Here is a 24,546-nt window from a genome sequence, read left to right on the forward strand (position 1 = left end):
TTTTATGAAGCTCTGGGTTGCTATTTTTCCCACCTGACATAATGAGCAACATTTGACGGTCCAGCTCTACTGTAGATGGAGGTCTCTCCTCAGCTGTTATGCTGATGCCAAATCATGTGTTTGTCTTTTGTAAATCCCCGGAGACGCCTGGTGTTTTCTTCACTGACTCGACATTGGGTCAACTAGTTCACAGAGCGCACTGATCTCTGTGATTGTGTAATGGTATTCCTCGACCTTTATGCGGGGGTAATGTGCTTTTTCCCATGCCTCTTTAGTGACCTTACAGAAAGAGCTGTTTTGTTTATAGGATTTGGGACTTCACTGGACCCCGGGGCGGGTGATGCTCTAGCACGCTTTATTCCAATTTGTACTACTGTTCATTGGGGCGATCTTGTGTCCACTTTGCTTTGTATAGGTGAACTTGTGTTGTAGGATTTTGAGATAAATTTGGCTGAGCTCATTACTCTTTTATTTCTTCTTTTGTTAGTCTCGGTTTCTATCAAGCAGATCCTCCAGTTTAGTTGCAACACAATACACTTGCACCTCCTTTTTTCATCCTCTTGGTCAGTTCTCCATTGTTGTTGCTCTTTTTTCATGCTAAAGCATTGAGAGTTTTGAGAGTTTTCTTAAACTCACAAAATACTCATTTTACTTGGAAATCATGAATCATATTCCAATGTTTTGGCTCTTGTCTTCCTTCCTTCCACATTATTTTATATATTTCATGGTTTTGAGTATCATAGGAACTTTTACAAGCAAAAACTTGCTAGATGAGCTTTCCACAGCACAAAGTATTTAAGGCAAAGATTAGTTCCCGTATGAAGTTGACAGTTGGAAGTATACACAAACACCAAATAAAATTTGTTTTAAATTTACAAAACATCTTTCCCATTCAGATGTGTGGGAGGAGGATATCTAAATACTGTATTAAAATTATCTGGGATTAATCAGGTTATGAAGGGATTAACGTTATAATCAAGTTTTATCTGCTTTAAGAAAAGTTTAAAAAGTCAGTATTAAGATAAGTAGGGAGTCACAAGATAAAGCTGAAAGGTCGCAAGACAATCACTAGGACAGGATAGCGGACAAAACATACTTTTGATACAAAAAATATTTCCTTTCCTGGATTTTTGTGTAACAATTTGATGCTTTTACCTCTTCAAATCTGTTTTATTTAACATAAAACATTCAGAGAAGGGACACTCGGTCATTGGTGATACTACTCACCGCTTATTGACATGTCTAATGTCATAATGATCCCAAGTACTTAATGCTTCATTTTAAGGGGTCATACAGTAATGTTTTTCAAAGACTTTGTAAAATATTCTTGATTAATTATAACTTACTTAAGTACTTTATTATTTGCTGAAATATATAAAATTCTGAATTAAGATGTGCAATCTACAGCATGGAAACTGTTAAACAGAAACAAATGCAAAATAAAATCAAGATTCTATTAACCCTACAAAATATCTGAGCAGATCATTCAAGACACACCTGCACAGATTTAACTATTTCTGCTAATTGTTTGTAAGAAAAACAAGACCATATGGTTTGCTCACATTGGGGCAGAAGTTGATTCAGCCTGCCCCCTAATGGCCACCTGGTTTCATTACCTACTATAATTATTTTTATGTGTTTTTAGTTTGAAAGTAGCTGAACAAATAAACTTGCCTTCCCAAGATTTCAAAGAAAAGAGTGATTAAGTGCAGCTGTAATGACTCACATTGCGACTTAATACAATCATTGATATAAAAGTTATTTATTTCTGCTGTGAAATTGTTATAAAGGTATTTTACATTCTTTTATTAACCGAAGTAAGGTTGGGACCAAACAGAGCACATGTTGGTAAAAGGCTTGAAGCTAACATGAAGGCCAGCCAGCTAGCTGTGACACATTTCTGCAGTGTGACATCAATAAAAAAAGCAGCACAGTCATTACACGATAGCTTGGTTTGTGTGTGTACTGTTCTTCTTCTCTAATAGTGCTTGAGCAGCCAGGTGGGTGCAGGGACTCCCGGCAGGACAAAGTAGTTCCACCACCAGGGCTTCTCTGACCTCTCCTCGCGGTGGTGGCTCAAAGCCGCCACCTGGGTGTAGCGCTCGTACTGATTATACGGGTCAAAGCGGTCGTAGGTTCCCATTGACAGGATGGCGTCATCCTCCTCTTGAGTGTCAAGATCTAGCGCCGATTTCTGCAGCACAAAGTCCACCCGGCCCGCGCCGAGCATGCGACGAGGCAGGTGGACTTTCTTCACAGCTCTGGAGTAGCCAGGGGCCGAGGCGGTCACGATGTGGATGCCATGGGCGAGGAGGCGCCAGTAGTCTCCGTTTTCAGCTGGGCAGAGAGAGGGAGTGTTGGGAGTAACATGCTTGTATCTGAGTGGGACATATTTGGAGATGCACTCCACCAATTGTGCACTAAACTTATCACGGGGAAAACAGTGCTACAAACTAGAGAGGCGTCCGGTGCAGCATTCATGTCAAATAGGATGGATGATAGAGATGTTTACAATTTGCAAGTGCCCCCAATTTGACTTATTTTATCTCTCAAAGTCCCATCACTTTGTGGAAGTGTGATACTAAATAAATGGAGAGAACTTTATAGAACAAATTGTGTCATTTTGGCCACAACAACTTGGAAAATTGACAAGGAAAACAGATCTAAAAGTTATAGTTTTGGCTTATAAATCTGTGAAAAATGGTGCATTTTGTTAGCAGCTGATATTAATTACCTGTGGTAATGTCATGGCGTATTCCTCTGACTGATATCCGTGCACCTTTGACGGCATTTCCCTCCTCGTCTCTAACGATTCCTTTGATACCTCCATGGACCTGAGGAACAACACAAGACAAGCTGGTTGCTCGAAACAATTATTTTAAATGTAAATGCAAGTTTCAATAATAACAGAGGATCAGTCAGGGATGCACCGAACCGATTGATATATATGATTTTCTGGTAGGATATATTCAGCTGCTTCCTAACCAGCTAATATTACTGCTGCGGTTTTGTTTTGCATGTTCGTCTTACTGCTTGTAGTATGCTTCTCTTGTTCTGTGGCTGTATTGCAGGATGCTTGTGTGCTAGTCCGCATGTCTTCATGTAATGCTTTTTTGTGAATATATGCCCGCGTCTTAGTCCCCGTCATTAAAATTCAGTTGTGATAACTTTAATCGGCTGCTTCTGGCCGTTTTTTAGCCGGCAGGTATCATTCTGTAATTCAAACTGCATTCTCAAAGCAAAAGCTCCATTGTTAGGAGCCAACGTCACTACGTGGTAGCTGAAAGCCTCCACTTACGCAATAGTTAAGAAGTGATGTGTTTAGAAGTTAGGGGGATAAAATAGATCCAACACATTGGTATTGGATCGAAGCATGTCTAAATCCAAACTCCACAATATCAACAAAAACAAGAAGACTGAAAAAACGGAACCACAATCATGTTCTTACCGCTTCCATAAATGTGATAAACGCCTCCTGGTTTTCTAGCCAGCCGGTAACCAAATCCTCTTCAGGGGGGAATTTATCACAACCCAGCTCCACAGTCACCTCAAAACAGTTGCTGTGAAGGTAGTTGAAGTCTTGCATGCCTGACCAGAGACAAAAACAAAGCTGTCTCTCCCAAGAAATCTATGAGAAAGCATGCTGATCTTTTACCCTACGACTCTCAGAGGTTCAACCTTACTGCGTCCCTGATTTTCTATCATAACTGGTCTGACAGCGACCTCTGGTGGCTTCATGTGACATCTCTTTTAGATTTCAGAGTCAGAAATATAACCCTGTTCTTGAGGAATAATGTTCACTTTTTCAACTCACCACCTGCCATGCTGGACCACTGCGCTCCATTAACGGTTCCTTTCTGACTGTGACTACGAGAGCCTCCACACCGGGCATTTTCATTGGACATTGTCTCGTGGGCATTTGCATATGTTCCTGCAAGAAGCTTGAATACCTGAGGAATACAAATCTGAGGGTTATTTCTCTTCTTTAAGTTCATAACAGACGATGAGAAGATAAATATTAAGTTTTGAAATATGTCCAAGACTGAGGATGCAGGGAAAATAAATATGTTTATTTTGATGCATGTCAAACAGCCATTATCACTTTCATAGTATTAATAGCAGCTATGATTCAAAAAAGATTATTATGGTGAAGTTATGTTGTGTTTTTCTACTTTTATTTTGTAGATTTATTGCGCTTTTGACTGGTGATTTGTTTGAAGGAGCCAGCTCACCCTGTCGTCCGGTGCCGGGGAGAACATGTTGCGTTCCAGTGGGTGTTTGGACAGATCGTAGGGGTAGGACACCACCAGGTCCCCACCATGGAAGTTAGCGGAGAGCACGAACGGGATGGAGCGGATCCATTTCATGACAGCGTAAGTCTCTGGTGCAACCTGGATCGCAGCATTAAGAAATGAAACACATCAGGTTTATTTGCTTTAAAGTGGTCGAGCGGTTCCTCAGTAATGTCACCCATTAGACGATAAAACATCATTCACTGACTACATGACCTTTATGGATAAGGATTCATACTGTACCTTACCAAACCAGTAATAGTCTGGGATTGGGATGTGGTCGGTGCGGTAGTGCCTCTGTCTGCGTCGGCCGTAAACGACGGATGTCAAATCGGGGAAGTTTCTGTTCAGGTCGATGTTCTGGACGTTGTTCCGGCCGATGTTCCGAGATTCATATCTGGGACCCTGAGGAAATCACACAGCATAAGCCAATGATGAATATTATTCATTTAAGCATTTATGATTTAAGTGACCGTCTGGATTTCTAATTTCAACAATGTGCTGCATAAATCAATTGAAGGAAATTTATTTACAACACCTCAGTCTACACGAGAATTGCAACGGTTCCATAACCATGTGAATTAATGCTGGGTTTATGATCCAATCAGTGTTTTTAATGCACATAAGTACTTGCGAATGAAAGAAAAATATATGCATTCACACCTTTAACTTCATGTTATTGGTATTTTATTGTTTGACTTCTGGATAGTTCGGGATTGTTACATGGATGTCGTTGCTCTATAATGCTTTATTTGTCCTAAATGTAAGATCTCAATCTATTTTGCATATTGGCATGTTTCCCTTTGCTTTTATACTTTGATTTCTGTTGACTAGGGCTACAACTAGTCATAACAATTATATTATTGATTTTTTAATCTATATCTCTCAGAAAGTATTGACTATTGTAAATGCATGCTTCCTGTTTTTCAAAAATGCTCTTCACTCATGCTGCAGGGTATCTAAATATCTTATAAGCTTAGGTATGTTCTGCATGCTGTTGAACCGTGACATTTAAGGAAACAAAGTGGCTCATACTGCACGGCATGAAACGTATGTGACGGTGGAGAACCAACCTCCTCCTCATCATCACTGTAGTTATTGTCCTCGATTCCAGAAACAGCCAGCTCGTATCCGTCGGGGTTCATGGAGGGCAGAATGTGGATGCGGGTGGTGTTGATGAGCGTCTGGATGCGCATGTTCCCCAGCTGATACTCTGAGCACATGTACTGAGCCAAGTAGATCAGCAGCTGGCGGCCCAGGACTTCATTTCCGTGCATGTTGCCAATGTACTTCATCTCTGGCTCCACTGCAGAGGGTCACATTTAAAATGTAACTGGTGTGACTTCCTCGATGATGAGAGAGGAATGTAGTTTATCCACACACATCACACAGGCTTTACTTACGCAGCTCATGTTGACCGGGGTTGTTGGAGAACTCTATCACGAGCAGCTCCCTGCCCTCCATGCTGCGGCCGATGCTGTAGGTTCTCGCTATGTCGGAGCACTGTTCCTCGGTTTTCTTCAAGATGCTGATCATCTGAGCGTTGCTGTGATAGGTGAACTGCATCGTTGTGGCCGACTCCTCAGGAGGAAGGATTTCCATGCTGTCCACGGCCTCCAAATCCTGCTCTCCTCCTGAGAAACACATCAATGTGCTTTTAGATCAGACAGTGACTGGACACATTTAAGACCCATCAAACAAAAACCCTTTCTTCATTCTTGTAAGGCTGCCAGGCTAAAAATAGATTGTTTGAAGAGTCTGGTATGTGCAGCAGAAACCAAAAAGAGGGTGGAAGGTCGATATACAGTACAGCTGAATATGGTAAACAGGTAAACTGTCTGAAGTCTGCCCTTATATTTGTATTCACACTCAGCAGAAAACAATGATAGCTCCAATACCACATGGAACACATTTAACGTTTTTGCTGAAAGATTCTATTGAACTAGAAGAGTACTACTGATTTAATTGCATGCTTTGCACGGTGTAAAACTGTTATTACAGGTATGTAATTATAGGTTCAGTCATCTTACTCTAACACAAGAGCGTGCACGCTTTACGGACCCTTTGCTATGTATTAGGAGTTCCTTTCTATATGGAGGCAGCAGCCATACCCAGTTTCATCTCTTTTTTTGGTTTATTTATAGATCTAGACACACTTAATCTAGAGCGAACATGCTTAAAAATGAGCATTCCGTAAACGTGAGGTGAAAAATTACACCCACTTTTCACAGAAATGCCATTTGCTACAAGTGTATGTATTGTGTCGCACACATCAGTTTGAAATGAATGTGAATGTGGGAACAATTATCACGTCCAACCTGCTGCCAGACATCTGAACTAAATTCTACACGGCTGAAAAAGTTTTGCAGTACAGTAAAAAGTGAGACACTTGCATTTATTAGTACAGGTTAAGAGAGTTCATTTTATTGGTTAACTTAAAGACTCTTACAGCCATGTAGACATTTGTACTGTACAGTAACGCTAAAATAATATGATTAAATGCTCAAATCAGTTCCTTCGGTTCAGCTTAAGTTCCTGCTGACGCTCTCACATGGCTCACACATGATTTATGCTCTCAGTGGCAGCAGAGTATCTTTCTTTATCTTTAGAAACTGTTTTTTGCCTTCAAGAACTTACAGCCGTTTTTAGAGAATACTGTCAGACAACATTTGCATTTCTGTGGTGCACTAAGGCGCTGTTTGTACGTCTAGACTGACAATACAAACCCATGACAATAGCCCCAGGAGCCATTGTAAGTCGGGGTTTTATGTGGGGAAACAAGGCGTTCGAGTTGGATCGTATTTTGAGGTGAGCCACATGAGCATGTGTGCAAACCAGATGCCTGCTCTATTGAAACTCCTAGGACCACTACACAACGTTTAAAAAACTAAATATAAAGTTTTAAGAAGGATATATTTGTAAATATAATATTTCAGTTATTGTTGATTTTCTACTGTTTTTTATTGCTTATTTATAATACTTGTTTTTTTTATTTTCACTTTTTATTTTTATCTTGTCTTTCTTTTACTATGTCTCTTGTGTGCACTTTAACTCTATGCTGTTGTAAGCCTGCAAATTTCCCCGCTGCAGGACTAATAAAGGATTATCTTATCTTATCTTATCTTATCTTATTTCAATAATCACACCCAAAATAAAAGGTATGGTCTCTGTGGTTATAAAAACCAATGCACTGTAAATTAGGTCTCACCTCTGAGGCCCTCCAGCGGGTCATAACATCCCTCTTCGTCACTGACAAAGAAGCGATCGCAGTCCAGGAAGTAGGGCCACGCCATCTCTATGCCCTCGAAGGCGTGGCTGCATCTTTTACGCACCGTCTCGCAGGTGGTGCGACAGGGCCTCAGCACCTTCTGCTTCTCACAGCGCGGGGCCAACACAGAGCAGCCCAGCATGCGGATCTCGGGGTTGCACTCTCCACCGAGGAGGGACTCGACCACGCTCATGAGGAGGTACTCGGCGCCGGCCTCGGCGTCTTCGCGGGTCTTGTGCCCGAGGAGGTTTGGGAACATGGTCTGAGTGTAGGCCATGTCATCGCAGTAGGACAGGAACACATCTGTGCATTTGGCTGAGGTGGAAGAAAAAAGATTCTGATATGTTAGGGACATTTTAAAAGTAAAAGTCCATGTAGAAACGTGGGAAAAGTGCAGAAAAACTTCTAACACTTTCTCAATCTTATTGGAGGGATCCAGACATGTATCTCCATCTGTCACAGACTTAATAATGAGCCTCACTGTGCTGTCTTCAATCATCCAGCTCTAAATGCTTCTATTATCTCTGGAAATTAGAATTTGAATATTTCATACCGCCATGGATCATCTAAAAATACACACGATGGTCTTATGGCTTTGGGACCAGATTCTATTAAGACTACGCCCAGTGTGACTTATGATCTCATCTGTTTTTAGTTGTTAAAAACTTTGACTGCAACGGTACAAACACTTGACCTATCAGCGGGATTTACAGCCTGATCAATCACCGGTGTGAAAAAGTATGTGGTTTTAGGCTCAAACATCTGAGTACACTCCCATTTATGAAGATTGTACCACATAAGCAAGCTGGATGACAAAAAAAAAGCTAATGCAAGACATCACTCTTCCTTTAAGCCCAAGGGTACTTACGTTTTTCTTCCACTCTTGGCTTGCACTGTCCTGCAAGACACATCAGCATGTCATATTAAGCTGACACTGTGGCAGACACTAGATGGCAGAGCTGTCTCTGAAAAAGCTAAAAGTAGCCTACAAAATACTCTGCTTTTTAAAAATGCATGTCCGTCTACAAATGTATCAAGTCACTAAAGTTCAAAGTATTTTTATAAGATTGAAAATCCTGATCCTTAAAGTTGAAAAGCATGCTTTTATCTGGAGTATCAGTACCACGACATGCGACAGGCCAACATCTGATCACTGTCATTTTTGTGCCTTTAAAAAAAAGTTACTTTAAAAGTATTTTTTTTTACATGATTTACTGCATCAAAGTCAGCTTTTAAAAACCTAAAAAAAGAAAATAAAATAAAAACCTGCACAGGAAAACATGTCTAATTCCTGCAGCAGGTTCCGGATGCACGTTTAATAATAAAGTATCTCATCGTATAAAGTTGAATAACTTTACCTCGAAAGGTTGGGTCACACCGTCGAGAAGCAGACGACACAAGGACCGACAACTGCAGAAGGATTAGCAGCAGCATGATGATGATGATGATGATGATGATGCTCGTTATTCCGTGATTTTATTCTTTATTCCGTTTCGATGTGGCACCTCGCAGAGGGTGTGTGTGTGTGTGTGTGTGTGTGTGTGTGTGTGTGTGTGTGTGTGTGCGTCAATTTCCCAAAAAGTCTGCAAGAAATTCCCCCTGAACTTCCCCTCACTTGTACTGCGGTCAAATATCAAGTTACAGAGGAAGTGGCTCTGAGGTGAATTAAGGACATTTGCATGAATATGTAGCACATTAAAGGAGTTTTTTTATTAAATGAAAAAGGCAGCATGATGGCATATTTTCCTCTTTAGTTGTAGTTTTTGTGCAAGGAGACTTTTTTCACTCTCTAGTCAGTAAATGTCCCCTTCGATAAACTATAATCATTTAATATTCTCACATGGCTTAATTGGAGTTAAATGTTTGACTGTATAGCCAACAGTCGACTTCTTCAGTCACATGACCTTTTTTTGACCAATGATGGACTCTAATTGGCTGGTTGTCAATAAAGATGCCTGAGGGTCACTACACATAAATAAAAGTATTAAATTAACATTAGCACTTTTGTTGAGCCCATTTTAACTCTTTTTTTAATTGTCTTGATTTTTAAATCATATTTAAGTTTATTTGTGTTAAATAAGGAAATATCAACTCTGGTCTAACTAAGAAATAATGATGCTTAAGATAGCAGTTGAACTAGTTTTTTTTTTTTACTGTGTTTTGATAATTAGCTGTCTTGGGTAAATTATATGCAACATACCTTTTTTTTTTTCTATTTTTGTCTTAATATATCACCTTAATATTTTGTTCAAAACCAAATAGGTTCAGCTTCATCTGCACTGCTTGTGACCCGCCTTGACTTTGCTGAGAAAGGCTAGCTATAGCCCCAAAATATTAGATTTATTGTTTGTGTCCAGAGCAAACATTTTTATCACTCAGGCAGAAAGCAGACATCTGTGAGATGTTGCTATGAATCCTACTAACAAGTAGGCCTAATGCACAAATTGGGCCACGCTGACCATTACATTTTAACTATTCACTATAAACTTTACCATTAAAGTCCGTCTTGGAGCCAGAAAATCAACATTAAAGCAAAAGGGAGCAAGTTTTGTTGCAGCTGAGATGGTGTGAACTGCAGCCATCCCCACCAGCTGCGACAGGCTATGAAGCAAACTTTAAGTACTTTAAGCCTTAAAATTCTCCTTAATGAAACAATGATTCTCAACATTTCTACCAAGATAGTTATTTGACAGAGCAAAACCATTGATTGTCAAAAGAATTCATTAATTGTCTTCAAGACTCAGCTGAGGTGATTGCTTCCTGGCCTGATTTCTGTCAATTTAACTTCATATCAAGTGAACGGCTCTACATCCCAAATTGAGCACACGCAGAACATTTTGTCACGCTACCTGCAAGGAGCTTCATTACTTTGAGCTCGTTTTACTCACTCAACTAATTATAGTGTCTTCTCTCCTTCAAGATGAGCTGATCTGAATTAGCATAATGGGAAGCGTGATTATTCATCATGCAGGCAGGCGGGCGCAGAACCAATAGCAGGACCCCCTGGGTTCAGGACTGGATAGAGAATCTTGATAGCAAGCTCGGCCCTCTGGCAGTAAAGAGTGTAAATCCTAAATCAGTAATATGAATTATTAATCATATCCATGGTCATTTATTGTGCAGATTATTAGAAGCAGGCTTGACACTTTTTAAACTCAATCAGTTGACTCAGTTGTTGTCCTTTTAAACTTGAGTGACTGTGACATATTTTTCCATGCATACATTTTCCATTCCATCAGTTTTAATCACCACTTACTCCTCAAGCAATTTCCGATGATTGGGGTTAATCAGAAGATGTGTTAATATTGTCAAACCTTCAGTACCACCTTGAGCTGTGTTTAGCGTGAACCTGCTTGAAATCAGAAGAGCTTGTGGTTTTGGTGATTCCTTCACTTCATGCTGCAGATAATTACTGTTGGTCTGTTTCCATGCATAAAATTAAGTCCGAGGCAGAATAAATCAGGATTACTAATTGGCAAAAATGATCTTTGATCCGTCTCTTTAATTACAATTGGCAATAATGCTACTGCAACAGAGACATGTACACCATATTTCATCTTTGATATAATTAGGGCCAAAAGGCAGACGCAAACAAAACAGTGTGATGCAGAAACAGATTTGTTGTGTTTCCTTTCATGTATACCTGTATTCATCAATATCAAATATTGAATAGAGAGGATTTTTCCATAATCCTCATCTCGATTGAAAAAAAGATCTACTATTTGTCATTTAGTGTCCAAGACTTTTAACTGTACTGGTGAATTTAATTTACAAACTTACAAATTAAATCAAAGGACATTATCTAGATTCAATGACATTACTGTGAAAACATTAATATTTTTAATAGATTTATAATTGACAGCTTTTATTGCACATATTCCACTTATAGCTAATCACACTGCCAACGAACAGCAAGAGGCTTACAGGGGGGGAAATGCATGTGCTTAAAGTACATCCAAAAGAAACTGATTGTTAATAATAAAGCAGCTATTCTGGTTAAAGTATAGAACCTCTGAAAAATTAGCATATTCAAATCTGGTACAAACACAAGCATTCCTATCCTACATCACATTGCTTCCCTTTTATCTAGACAAATAGTTGTTCCTTTACAATGCAAAATATATAATAACATATTGTAAATATCCATAGAAACGTTTTCTCCAGTCAACTGGCAAAACTAAGCACAGTTGTACAAATACATTTCAGTCAAACGTGGGCTATCTCTAGTACATTCAGTTTCACACTCACGCTTTAAAGGAGAAGTCGGGTAATATTCTGTGTTTTTCTTACTGTCAAGAATTCCTACTAAGGTACCAAAACCAATAATGAATGATCATACCAACAGGTGTGTAGCCAAATATCTCAATCTTCAAATAAACTCTAAAATCACATTATCCCTGGACTTGTGAGAACGCTGGTTTTAATCATGTAGGAAGTTAGATTTAATTGAATAAAACATGTGTCCAAACAGAAAAATGCTTTGCAGTTTAAGTGGCGTAGGAACTTGGGAGTTTTTGTAAAACGGCCACTATTCAGTACACCTGGCATTGAAAATAAAGACATCTTCTTACTGACATGGAGTGGTCCTTATTGGTCAATTAAAAACAAATGAATGAGCCACACTGTTGCCCTGGGTGACATGTTTCTTCATTATCATGAATCAGGGCACTGTAGCTTATTTTCAGTCAAACAAACATACCACTACTGCTGCCATAAATACTCACAAGTGCACCACTTGTACGAATCTGCATCTGAAAAATAGTCCTCTCCTGTTAAGTTTTCTAAAACCTTCAGTGCTAAACTGCAGAAAGAAAGTATGAAAATAGTTTTAAATTAATTTAAATGTCCATGACCCATTTCATAAGATCACCATACACCTGTGGGGCGTCTGGTGGCTTAATTTAGACGCATACCAAAGGGTGTGCATTTTTTGATTGACCTGTGTTGCATGCCATACCTATACTCAAACAAACGCAACAACAGCAAAAATAAATCTAAAAGGAAAGGGTCCGCAAACACAGAGAGATGGAGAAACAAATTGTCGGTTTTGTTATTCTCATAGCACTTGTTGACAATAGCAAAAACGTAGAATATCGCCAGCCTCCCCATTTAATATCATGGTGTAAATGTTATTTGCCTTTGGCTCCTGTTAACTATAGTAGCTCTGAGAGAATTAGACAAAGTGCATTGATATTTAGTGACTGACATACAAAGTAGTCTAACATTGTCTATACAGAACATGGCAAAAATGTGCAGCAGTAGAGTCTCCACACCGACAGTAAGAGTACGCAAGTCTGTCCTTCTTTTTCACATCTTCGCAACTATCGACCATCAGCTTCTGCCTCTGTCCCTGTGTTTTGTAGCAGAGGAAAGTTCATTACATGTGGATTTGTGGAAATCATTACAAAGTGGTTGGTAGAGTACAAAAGGCCACTTTATACGTGTCGCTCAACAGAGAAGAAGGAGCTGGTGTCCAGCTGTGTGGTCCTTCACTTTAAGAGTAATCTGAACCTGTGACTTATTTCAGGAAATTGATTTGTCTGATCTTTGTAGTCACCTGTGTGGTTTTGTGTGTTTCCGCTGTCACAAATGAATCACAGATCTCCTGTTTACCAATGCTGTCTGAGGCCAACGTCTCCACCTCGTCCCCATCGCTCCATATCACCGCTCCATCCTCCCCCTCATTACTGTCTCTTCATTCTTCTCCGCCCACCATCTTCCTTTCTTGTGCTCTCTCTTTGCCCCCCCCACCCACAACCTGTCCCCTATTTTCTGCTCTCTTATTCCCTGTCTAACAATATCCTGTCCTCTCTGTCTTCATCTTCATCCTTCTCCTCTGCCCACCTTCTTCCAAGAGGCAACCTTTTTATTTTTGGCCCGTAGTGTGTTTCTGCCGTGTCCGCGAGTTTGCCATTAGCTGATCCTCTGGAGACAGTAGTCGTTCTCTGTGTCCAAAGAGCTGTTATGGCCAGATGAGGGGTACAGGTCACGGCGGAGCAGCCTGTTGACGACGGTAACCAGGACTTTCTTGTACTGCTGACGTAGGAGGGAGTAGGCAAAGGGGTCGGACGCAGCCTTGCTGTATGTGAGGCACTTACTGATGATTCCCCAGTGGCGGTTGATGTCCACGAAGGGTATGAGCTCGGCCAACCTGAAGGGGCGGAAGCAGAAACATAACTAGACAAAGTACATCTACGTCAGAGCTCTTTTTTTTCCTCAGTTAATTTTTAATTTTCAAAGTGAATCAGGTAAGACTGAACCTATAGGGCTTTTAACACATAAGGGACGTTAGGAGTCATGTGTTTTTGGTGTTTTTCAAAAGTGAGGGTAGTCTGAAATTTTGAAGAGCATGAGGTGGCCTTAAAAATTCAGCCTTCTTTTGAGTTTTTACAAATTGTATGGACGTTTTAAAAGGCCTACTTAAAAACGTTGAAATAAAGTTCAATTAAACACAAATTGGAATACGTCGGCATCAGAGAACAGCTTAAACCTGCCGATATTTGTTAATATTAATCATTATTTGGACAAGGAGGTGCAGGTGAGCTTTTTCTTTTATTTTTAAATGGCATTTTAAATCTTTCAAAGAGCATACATGTAAGGTAATACATATAATATTATGTTTGTTTTTTTATTTCATTGTTTGATTTGTTTTTTAAGGTAATTAAAATCAAACAAAAACATTTAATACCACTGGGGACAGCTTTATCTTTTTAAAAATGTATCCATAAGCTTCAGCCCCCTTCACAGTACTTTATGGTCTGCTCATTACCATTAAGGAACAAAAATGTAATAAAAGCATACGGTTACCACAGAGAGCAAAGAATATTACACTTTCATCATCATTAACTGATGTTCATAAATGCTACTTTAAAAGCAGAACAGAGTCATGAATATGAATAATCATAATTAGGAGTTGCTGAGGCTACTTCCAGAGGCTGAGGTCAGGGGTTACTCAGACGCTTTCTGCTTGTTAATGGGTCCTCCCTCTTGCCATTCAAATGTCAAACTGATGGATAATCAGCACCACATCTGGCTGACAACATCTGTATCATTTCCTTATTTCTCTGGGAGCCACCACTTCTTGTGTGTACTCTATTTGTTGTCCTACATTGTACTGTGTGTGTGTTTCAGCAGAAGTCACCTGTTTACATGACGATGCAGGAGAATAATGAGCCGCCTCATGATCCAGAGAGACTCTAATGTGACCATGTGCCTCAAGTATTATTGAGTCTTATCTGATCTAATGGAGTGACAGATCTGTATCTTCTAGATGAAAACAACTCTAATGAGTCTGGATGAAGAGATGTTTATGTATTTCATGTATTGTTACAGTGGGGTTATTTATCTTTTAAGTTGTTGTACAGGTGTTTTTCAGGGATTAAGATGAGTAATTATCAGTTCGACTTACCTTGTTATTACATAGGGAGCAAAGCAGATGATGAATGAGCCGATGAAGATGCTGATCTTCTTCGTGGCTCTCTGCTTTCTCCTCTTTTGCTCCGCTAAACATCTTTGTTTCACGCTGAAAACAGCAGAAGACTTTTAGACTGTGAATTATAAATTGCAATGCAAAATAAATAAATAAATAAAATAAATAATTAACCAAATCATTGGGTGAACTACCTCGGGTGAATGTCGACCAGTAGGAAAAGAGTCTGCATGGTGATAACATCAATCCTTTTGCAGTGAAACCTGGCGACTTTCAACACCTTCAAGTAGGTGAAGCACAGGATGAGCAGGGAGAGGATGAAGCTGGTGGCGTGGAACACCACGGTGAAGATCGCGAACCTGATCCTGTCTCCACCTTCCTCCCTCGGTTGCAAGGTGCAGGACGCATACACGTGGTTGTAGTTGACCCAGGAGAAGAGCAGAGCCGTCAGGGAGAAGGTGAAGGAGTGCAACCAGGAGTAGCACACCATGATCAAGGCGTCCTTGTAGCGCATCTTGGTGGAGTAACTCAGAGGGAACACCACAGCTATCCACCTGTCGATGCTGAGAGCTGCCATGCTCAGCATAGTGTTGGCTGTCAGGAAGGTCTCCAAGAAGCTCACCGTGTGGCAGATGCAATCCCCGAACGGCTGCTGGTCCCTGATAATCCCCACCAAGGTGGCCGGCATGTTCAGGACGGTGATGAGGATGTTGCAGAAGGACAGGTTCATGGTGAACACACCGGGCACCTGTCGACGGATCTCGGTGCTGTGGACGAAACATAGCAGCACCAGAAGGTTGGAGAGCAGAGAGACGACCGCGACTGCGATGATGAGCACAGCGAAGAGGATTTCAGCAGAGTCCATGTCTCACTGTAAAGTCACCTCCACCACCTCCTCCACCTCCAATTAAATCCGTGCGCGTCTCCTCCAACTTCCAAGAGCGCTGTCCAGGGTGCTGAACCCAGCAGCCATCACACCATCTCTCACTCCTCAAACGCGTCGATTATTCCCCCCATTAATGGTCCGACAGGTGGAGGTGGAGGTGGAGGTGGAGGTGGAGAGCTCGGCAAAAAAGTGAGCCACGCATCACACAGATCTGGTATAGAGGACTGAGGAGGACCAGCATGCCTCCTACTGAAATGACTGATTTTTTTTTTTTTTTTTGTTTTTTTTTTTTTTTTTTTTTTTTACTTATCACGTGGAGAAGAGCCAGCAATCACACCCAGAGATGTGGGAACAACTCGTCCTTGTCACACCGTCTTTCCTACATATTGGAGAACTTCTGTGATCTGTGTTGTTCCTCCCATCCCCTCTTCTTCCCCTCTTCTTCCCCTCTTCTTCCCCTCTTCTTCCCCTCTTCTTCCCCTCTTCTGCCCCAAAAAAACCACAAGATCAATCATCCCGGATAAGTTATTCACATGTTTGAGTTGTCCTCAATCGTCCTCATTGATCAAGGCTCTCTCAGAAAGAAAACCAATGTAGATCTGGAGGAAATCCAGCTCCGGGATGATTGGAGACGCTTCTGCAGTGACCAACCAAATGGCACCAGGTGCACAAGCGAGAGATCCTTTTCCTGAAATGAATTATTAATTAACTGTAGATTCACTGTGCGCGATCATCATGTTGTGTCGTCACGCAGAAATAGACAAGAGAATACTGTGATCTCGAATAACAGTTTTTATCTTTGATGATATTGAGGTTATGTAGACTGACATGTAGGTGAATAACAGACAGCAGAAATATAGTAGGGCTACTGATGAGGAAACCAGATGTCATATTTTTTTTATTACTGGGGGAAAATAACCTTAATAAAGCAACTCATCGATCATTAACACAAATTTTGCTACATTGCAACATCCAGTCTCCTTTGCCACTGTATGGTAAGTTTGATTGTTAGTTTGTTTTTTGTAGGAGCTCATGAGAAGATGCGAGTGCAATGTCTTTTACATCTACCAGTCCATCTTCTGAAATATTATGTCCAGTGTGCAGTTGGACCAGTGTTTTAATGGCAAAATCCAGTGGAGATAACAAACAATAGACGTGTATGTAACTTCTTGCCATCAGACATACTAATTATAACCTTTTTTTAAGTGTTCAAAAGAGTAGAAAGCCACTTTTATTCTAAAATTCTCAGAAATTCTATTAATGTCGATCCTTTCATTCGTTTTTCTATTACAAGGTAACCAACTGAGATGTTTGCCACTGTTCCCAAGAATAAGCACCTGATCTTTCTTTTGCTTTCATAAAACAGCAGAAAATGTACAAAATCGCTCCATAGTAAACCGCCAATGTTCCTATCAATTTATGCCAGAAAACCTTGAGCAAATTGGAGTAACATGCAGCAGCCGGCAACAGAAGTGCACTTCAGAAATGTTTGTGCTCGTTACTGAGTCATGCCCAATTCTGGAGAAGCCTGTGTAGACAGTGACTCACTGGGGTCAGTCCCAGCCTGCAGGGGTTTTTGCATATCTTTTCTCGTTTTTCATTCGTTTCATATGCCCACTTGTTATGAGGCCTATGGGCTTGTGCCTGATTCCCCGTCCCCTCCAATTAAGTGAATTGTTTTGTTTATGTAAGAGTGATACAGTATCAGAGAGTTCGCTTTTACTCCAGGCCTGCCTGCACGTTAGTATTTAAGTAATTAGGTGAGTCACCATTAAATGTAGTTTAGGGAAACCCTGATGAACTACTCGTGAACTGACTGCCTTTTAAAAGCATCGTTATTCCTGATGAGAGTCTGACTCCCAAACTGTGAAGCTACTGATGGTATGAATGTCCCAGTGTGAGTGTTTTTGTCAGAGAGTCAGAACCACAAAGCATCAGTGGGTGATGTCAGTCCCCCTACAAACAGGTGACCAAATGCGTGGGAGAAAGCTACAGCTGGGTCCCAGGGGGAAAGTGCAAAGCTATTTATAGGCCTGATTGGGTGTCACCTCCAATAAAACTCTCAGCACCGGTGTATTACCTAACCGAGGTACCAGAGCGAAGCACTGAACGCGGCTTCAGAACCCCAAATGAGATTGCTTTCAGAGGATGCTTTTATGTGCGTTGAGTAATCAGCCGCTGCAGTTTTAGGTTTCCTCTAAAAGGCCTCAAGGACCTGTTGCAATTTAACAAATTATTTCAAACACGCATCTGGGGCTCACAGAGTCACATGGACTCAAACTCCACGTTTTTTGTCTCTACATCCACAATGAACTAAATCTAATATTATATATGGTAACAAAAAGGGGAAGGACGCTGAGTTGGTGCAAAATACACCAAATATCAACGGATTAGTCAGACTCACAGAGGAAAATGTACAAAAGTAGATCCTTGAGAGATAAGATGAGCTTGACATGCGCAGTAAGAATGCAATAAATGGGGAATAAATGCCCTATAAATGACCATAAAATGCCCCACTGGACAACAATTCACATTAGGGCAGCAATTCATGATTATTACCAGCTGCGACAGCAACGCTGGTCTTGTTTTCACCTGCTGAGTCCGTGTATGTGTGTCATCAAGACACAATGTGGAGACACTGCTACTGTCAAACTACCAAAGGGTGGTTTTGATTACTTTGCCAGGTGTTTATGTTCTTTCCTGTCTGTGGACAGATTTTGGGAACAAGACATCCTCACAGCCGTTCAAGATAGCAATCAAAATGTAGGTCAATGTGAAGATGGGTGAGGTCTGAGTAGGGGCGCTGGAAGTAGGGGGGTATAAAGTGGGTAAGGGCTCATCTTTATTGTTTAGTCATAAAATAGTTAGAGTCAAAAGTCATATTATATTTATATTCGATGTCAGACCAACAGTCAACAACAAAAGCATTTTGTATAATCAAAGCAAATCCTCACATATCAAGTGTTGAGAATTTGTGCTTGATAATAACTTAGATGATGAACCCTTAATATGCTGGCTGTTCTGTGAGGATGGACTTGGGCACAGTGGTACTTTGAGCTAAATGCTAACAGCAGTATGCTAACATGTTCACAATGACGTGCCGAAGTTTAGCAGGTACAATGGAAACAACTGTCTTAGTCCAACAACAAACCAAAGAAAAAAGACCAACATTCTGTGAGGCTTTGCTGCTTTTCTTTGCCTTGTATCATTAAAACAGAATATGTTTGGTTTTAGACTGTTGGTTGGCCAGAATGAGCAATTTGAAGATGTTTTGTTGTAGGGCTTCACGTTAAAGTTGTTATGGACATTTTTTGCAGACTAAACAAGTTATTGATTAATAGTAAAAAAAAAAAGCACAGTAATGAAATCCCCCCGCGGCCCTCTGTGGTACCTGGGATGTCACTGGGAGCTTTTTTTTAAATCACCGCATTCACAGGGTCCCGAGAGTCAGAGTCCAGCCTGAGGCCAGGAAGGAGCGGAGGAGGGGGGAGGTCTTAGGTCATGCATGGGTAACTTTGAGGATGGTATGGCTTGTCTCAGAGACACAGCACAAGATAACACACTGCCTCTGGACGGCATTTTGTAATAAAGACTCTGAAGCAGTGCACAGGTCCTTACTACTCTTATCATGTAGTATTCATAGTATTAAAGTAGTAGTAAAAACAAGATGCACAAAGCAATTATGGACTTTGTAAAAAATTACAAAAAAATGATTTTTGTTATCGTGTTCTGTAGGAACAAATTGGCTTGGAGCTTGCTGCAACAATGGACGTAAAGCATCGTTCAAAGGACCAACGTATTGATAGATTTGGCCAATTGATGGGATTGGTGTACAATAAGAAATATATGAAATAGCACCAGCGTACATTAAGAACAGTTGTACTTGCAACTATATTACGATACTTTTGGACAACATAACTCTTCTTATACATGTGATGGATTATTTTCATGGATGGATTAACAACATAATCTACTTTTGGGGACCCAATTATTTGAGACTGTGTTCACGTTGACCATAGGTCAGCTCATATTGAGTCGCTGTAAGGATGGAGATACAATGAGGGTTAGAAACAAGGTCAGAAGTCATTAACCTTTAAAACGTGCTGTGCTTTTACAGATCAATATTTGATCCTAAGGTTAGTGTTGCTGTTAAAAAAACAAGTAGTAACCAATCCATCTTAAAAACAAGCTCACCTGAAGTAACGTACCAAAGCTTCCAACTTACAAAAATATTCCACAAACAGACATTTCCCTGCTGCATACTGTATCTATCTTTTTTATTTGAGATATACTTCTTCTTAGTAACCGGTGAGGATAAAAAAGACGTGGGCCTGTTGTGAAGGACAGCTCAGGATTCTGTTTACAGGGTTAGTAGTGGTGTGACAGATGGGCCTCCTCCACACTTCTGCGTGTATGACAACATGCCTGAAGCACCACACAGAAACAAAACTGGGCTCACACATCTGCCACACACTGTGTGTGTGTGCGTGTGTGCGCGTGTGCGCGTGTGCGCGTGTGTGCGTGTGTGTGTGTGTGTGTGTGTGTGTGTGTTTGTTGTATGTTGCACCGTAAGAAAAGACTGCCAAAAAACATGACATCAAAACCTTTTGATTTCATCTCATATTTAAGGTGAATTGTGTTGTTTTCTTCTTATTTTCATCATTATTAATAATGTTTTTATTATTATTTGGATACATTTGCTTATTTATTCAATTTTCTACAGTTTTAATGCCACATATGGAATAGTTTAATTGAGCACATAATAAAGAGTGACATTTATACTACATGTGACATGATCATTACAATTATGAATATTTTCATCGCACTACAATCATTTAAGTATGTTGCTTAGGTTTATGTTCATAATTGTGTTGGTATATGTGTCTGTGTGCATGCAAAAATGTAGTCTTTGTGTGTTTATCTAATCTATGTGAATCTGTTCCTCACGTGCGTGTGTGTGTGTGTGCACAAGTGCATGATCAAATGTAATGCATTCAAGTCTATGAAGGCTCATTCACTTTATGACTTTATATTTATAACTCAACTATTGTACAAATTTGAAAATAGTCTCTATTATACACTAAATAACTTAACTTAAGCTTGATATGATGACTAAACAATGCACTTTACTGTATTGAGGCTTGTTTATTACCATTTACAACTTGTATAACACTTATAAAGCACTCACTACTGCAAATTGATGTAAGATATGAGGACATAAAACAGTTTATGAGTTATACATCATAACGCATTAAAGCCTCTATTAAATCAAATTGCATCTGTAACTCAGCCAACACATTAAGGTCAACAATCTCGTATGATTTTAAAGTCATCAAAAAATCATGCAAATTGCATTGATACATACAGCGACACATGCATATTGATGCTTGCACAACCATGGTCTAATGTGACTGACTGATTGACTGGTTTTGATTCAATCACAGCCTCACTTCTGGTAACTCCATAAAAAGTGCTCCTAAATATACAGCACAAAAAAAAAGACACGTCTGGCTACAAAAGCCTTTTTTGCACCTGTGTGTCGCTGTGTTTTCCCAGACATCTGATATGATATGTTATTGAGAATTGAGACTCAGCACTGCTGGTTGGCAAACAAAAGGAGCATGAAATAGCCTTATGAGTGCTGTGCAGCTGCCACAGGTAAAACAGGACGGACTTGTGATGAGTCATGTTCCCATAGCAACCCCCCCAGTCTGGGAAGTTATCTCACCATCTCTGGCAGCACATGCTCTCGATGTGGATGTAAATATAATTTACATGTGGGTTATTCTGGCCATCCAAGGAGATTATTAAACCTCCATTATCTGCTGCAAATTACGTTCTTTTTATGGTGTCTATGCAACTGGAAGAGTATTTTGACAGCATTCAAAGGCTTTAATGCTGCTCATGACATGTGTCCATCGCTATAAATTTCTCTTGGGACTTACTCATTCCTTCCATCCTCAGATGGCCTGTTTTTATATGAACCTGAGCAAACAGAATGGTTTGGTCCACTGCAGGTGGCCGCAGCTCTGTCAAACTCTTTGCTTTGTTCGCAGTGAGCCCTCTTTTATCTGCAGAGCAAAAGGACTGGATGGAGAGAGAGCAGGGGTGAGGAAGAGGCGTAAATAGATTGCTTTGACCCAGTAAGGACAGACCACAGAAAGCCACATCTGAAAGGACTCCTTTAGTGTTTTATTAATAACCCAGCGGGGCGATGTCCTGCCTATTTATTGATTTCTTCATCAATCCTTTCATATACAGTCAAATATTTTCTTCGTGGAGCTTTGAAATATATTACACAGGCTTCCTGGACACCTTTGCAAAGGATATGAGGAGGAATAGTGCAGGAGTTCAGAATTGTATCAAACTGCTGTCTAACGTATTTGCATTGGATCTTAAGAGCATTCCTTTGATTCGGACCACGGGGCCACAAATACATTGTTGTTGCTGAGGGTTCATGACCACACACTCATCCAGCGGGCAAACCAACCAGGAAAAGTGTCTCTCCTGGCTGCGGCTGCTCCTCTAGTGCACGGGCAGACTGTAACCTGAGACTGAGTGGAACAGATTGACAGTGAGCCACTAAGCACATTGAGCAGACACATTGCATTCATTATCATTAGGCGACAGGAGCGCTTTGAAGCCAGCCAGGGCTCCAGTGGGCAGACGGAGCCGGCAAGTAGGCACGTGATGGAGCATTATGGCTTCTGCAGGAAAATATGAGAAGAGCCTAATAAAACATGTAGGCACACTGATGAAGAAAACATTACTTAACCCGCCTTTTATAGGGATAGTGTATCGAACAGCCCAACCTGTTAGAAATGATGTGCAGAGATCACTGCACAGCATGTGAGCTTTGACCTGATTAACAGTGTTGCAAAACATTACCAAGGTAAAACAATGTGGCCATCTCAGGGTCTTCATCGTCAGTTGTCATGGAGATTATTCAATTCTGACCTCTTATCACATGACCAAAGTTTCATGGGTCCCTTGATGAAAACTGAGTTATCACAATATGCTAACTTGTGCTGATGAAGATTATGAGATATGGTTGACGGCACCAGGGAAAAAAGCAAGTAGGTGGATATTCAGTTAAGTAATTGAATGAAATGTGTTGCTAACACAATTTATCTCTCAGACTTATCATTATTAATAATAATTTAGATAATTTAGGTTTTCCATTTACAGGCAAATCTTTAATGTTCAAGGAAATCAGTTCAAAGACATTAAACAGAGCCTGCAGAGTACAGCTTGGTAAATTATCCATCACTCTGTCCAATAAGGATCCCATCACTGTTATCCATAACAAAAGCTCACATGTAAATTACCCTCTGCAATCAGTCTACACCATTATACCATTACAGTGTGACACAGGTGGATTTAATGGTGTGCATTTTACTGAATAGATAAATGTTCTGTGTTATTCATTGCTACTGTTGGATAAATCACTCATATACTGTAATAAACTGAGAAATTGGCCACTCTTTCCTGGTGAATTTCAGATCACGCAATTGGTTTTTGAAGAGTTTTATAAGTATATGGTTTGTTAAACTCACTCACTCTTTGTTTTTCAAGCAGAGGCACTTAAATCCGTGTAAAATCAAGTTAAAATTTAGATTTACTCAAACTATTTTTCCCAAATGTAACGTATCGTTTACCCAAACCTTCCTGAACAGCGATTGTCAAACCAAAGCTCTAATACCAAGAATTTACACTAATTTACAATAATGTCTATCTCTTTTAACTGTCCACTATCAAATGAGTATAAGAATATAAAAATAAAAAATCCTGATTATCCAAGATTAAGCCTGATCTTTATCTTTGTGAGTTTTTACAGTTTGTGGAAGTGAACCGCGTAAAGCTGCGTTTTTACACTTGTCTCTAATCCAGTGAATAATATTATGAGATCTTTAATATCTCCAGCTCTCTCCCTGATCTCCAGCCCTTTGCTGTAATAAATACACATTGACTCACTCCTTTCTAGCTCTGCCTATTTCCTTCTCTCTCCCTGCACACACACACACACACACACACACACACACACACACACACACACACACACACACACACACACACACACACACACACACACACACACACACACACACACATTCAAAGCTGAATCCCCAGTGGTGGAAGTTTGTCCTGTCTGTTTGCATCTCACAGTACCTCGGCTCTTACTCATCCTTGTCTAACCTTTACTGCGACCTGTCTGCCTTTAAGGACGAGACTCCCCCAGAACACTCTGTATCCAAAAACATCTGCTTCGACCATCCTTCCAGGCATTTTCCAGCCTTGAGTGGCCTTAAAGGTGTGGACTTGCACTGTAGTGACTCATGCTAAATAAGTCTCATGAGTCACGGAGGGCCGAGCAGGAAAGTAGTAACTACAGAAACGCAGCCACCTTAGGCTTTCTGACCCCGCAAAGTGTCCGCAGTTATCGGATATTTACAAGGATTTTAGGGCTGCATGGTGGTAGCGTGGATTGGTGTGTCAGGTGTACAACAGGGTTGGACAGTGGAAGCATGAGGACTGCAGAAGTCGCTGGCTTGCATTGCACAAAGAAAGTATGCTCCCCTTCTTTAAAAAAAAAAACTACTGTCAAGGCCCTGGAGAGCTTCCCAGCTTCAGTAGTGCATAGAGAGCTGCAGTAATAAGTCCTTAAACCAGG

At 40.5% G+C, this 24,546-nt stretch overlaps 2 protein-coding genes across 2 annotated transcripts; both read right to left on the reverse strand.

The window, feature by feature from the left end:
• Positions 1–1,745: 1,745 nt before the first annotated feature.
• Positions 1,746–9,116, reverse strand: LOC129093250 (carboxypeptidase Z-like). Its single transcript, XM_054601203.1, has 11 exons — positions 8,919–9,116; positions 8,429–8,458; positions 7,501–7,875; positions 5,696–5,926; positions 5,366–5,598; positions 4,536–4,697; positions 4,233–4,391; positions 3,815–3,950; positions 3,449–3,588; positions 2,735–2,834; positions 1,746–2,337 (listed from the first exon to the last, which is right to left on the reverse strand). Exons 1-11 carry the CDS (start codon positions 8,992–8,994, stop codon positions 1,979–1,981), a joined length of 2,001 nt encoding a protein of 666 aa, XP_054457178.1. The 5' UTR covers positions 8,995–9,116; the 3' UTR covers positions 1,746–1,978.
• A 4,357-nt stretch (positions 9,117–13,473) lies between these two features.
• On the reverse strand, positions 13,474–15,854 carry LOC129093754 (G-protein coupled receptor 26-like). The gene is made up of 3 exons (XM_054601869.1): positions 15,184–15,854; positions 14,969–15,082; positions 13,474–13,711 (listed from the first exon to the last, which is right to left on the reverse strand). The coding sequence occupies exons 1-3, from the start codon at positions 15,852–15,854 to the stop codon at positions 13,474–13,476; spliced, it is 1,023 nt and encodes a 340-aa protein (XP_054457844.1).
• Between the last annotated feature and the right edge of the window lie 8,692 nt (positions 15,855–24,546).

Source organism: Anoplopoma fimbria, chromosome 7, assembly GCF_027596085.1.
Source record: "Anoplopoma fimbria isolate UVic2021 breed Golden Eagle Sablefish chromosome 7, Afim_UVic_2022, whole genome shotgun sequence".
NCBI classification, from domain to species: domain Eukaryota; kingdom Metazoa; phylum Chordata; class Actinopteri; order Perciformes; family Anoplopomatidae; genus Anoplopoma; species Anoplopoma fimbria.

Coding starts and splice junctions, on each gene's coding strand:
- LOC129093250 (XM_054601203.1), bottom strand. CDS start 8,994: ATGCTGCTGCTAATCCTTCTGCAGTTGTCGGTCCTTGTGTCGTCTGCT. Junction 5,599..5,695: donor CCCCGGTCAACATGAGCTGC/GTAAGTAAAGCC, acceptor GACCCTCTGCAG/TGGAGCCAGAGATGAAGTAC. Junction 4,698..5,365: donor ACAGTGATGATGAGGAGGAG/GTTGGTTCTCCA, acceptor TGATTTCCTCAG/GGTCCCAGATATGAATCTCG.
- LOC129093754 (XM_054601869.1), bottom strand. CDS start 15,854: ATGGACTCTGCTGAAATCCTCTTCGCTGTGCTCATCATCGCAGTCGCG. Junction 15,083..15,183: donor CTGGTCGACATTCACCCGAG/GTAGTTCACCCA, acceptor TGCTGTTTTCAG/CGTGAAACAAAGATGTTTAG. Junction 13,712..14,968: donor GCTCCCTATGTAATAACAAG/GTAAGTCGAACT, acceptor CCGCCCCTTCAG/GTTGGCCGAGCTCATACCCT.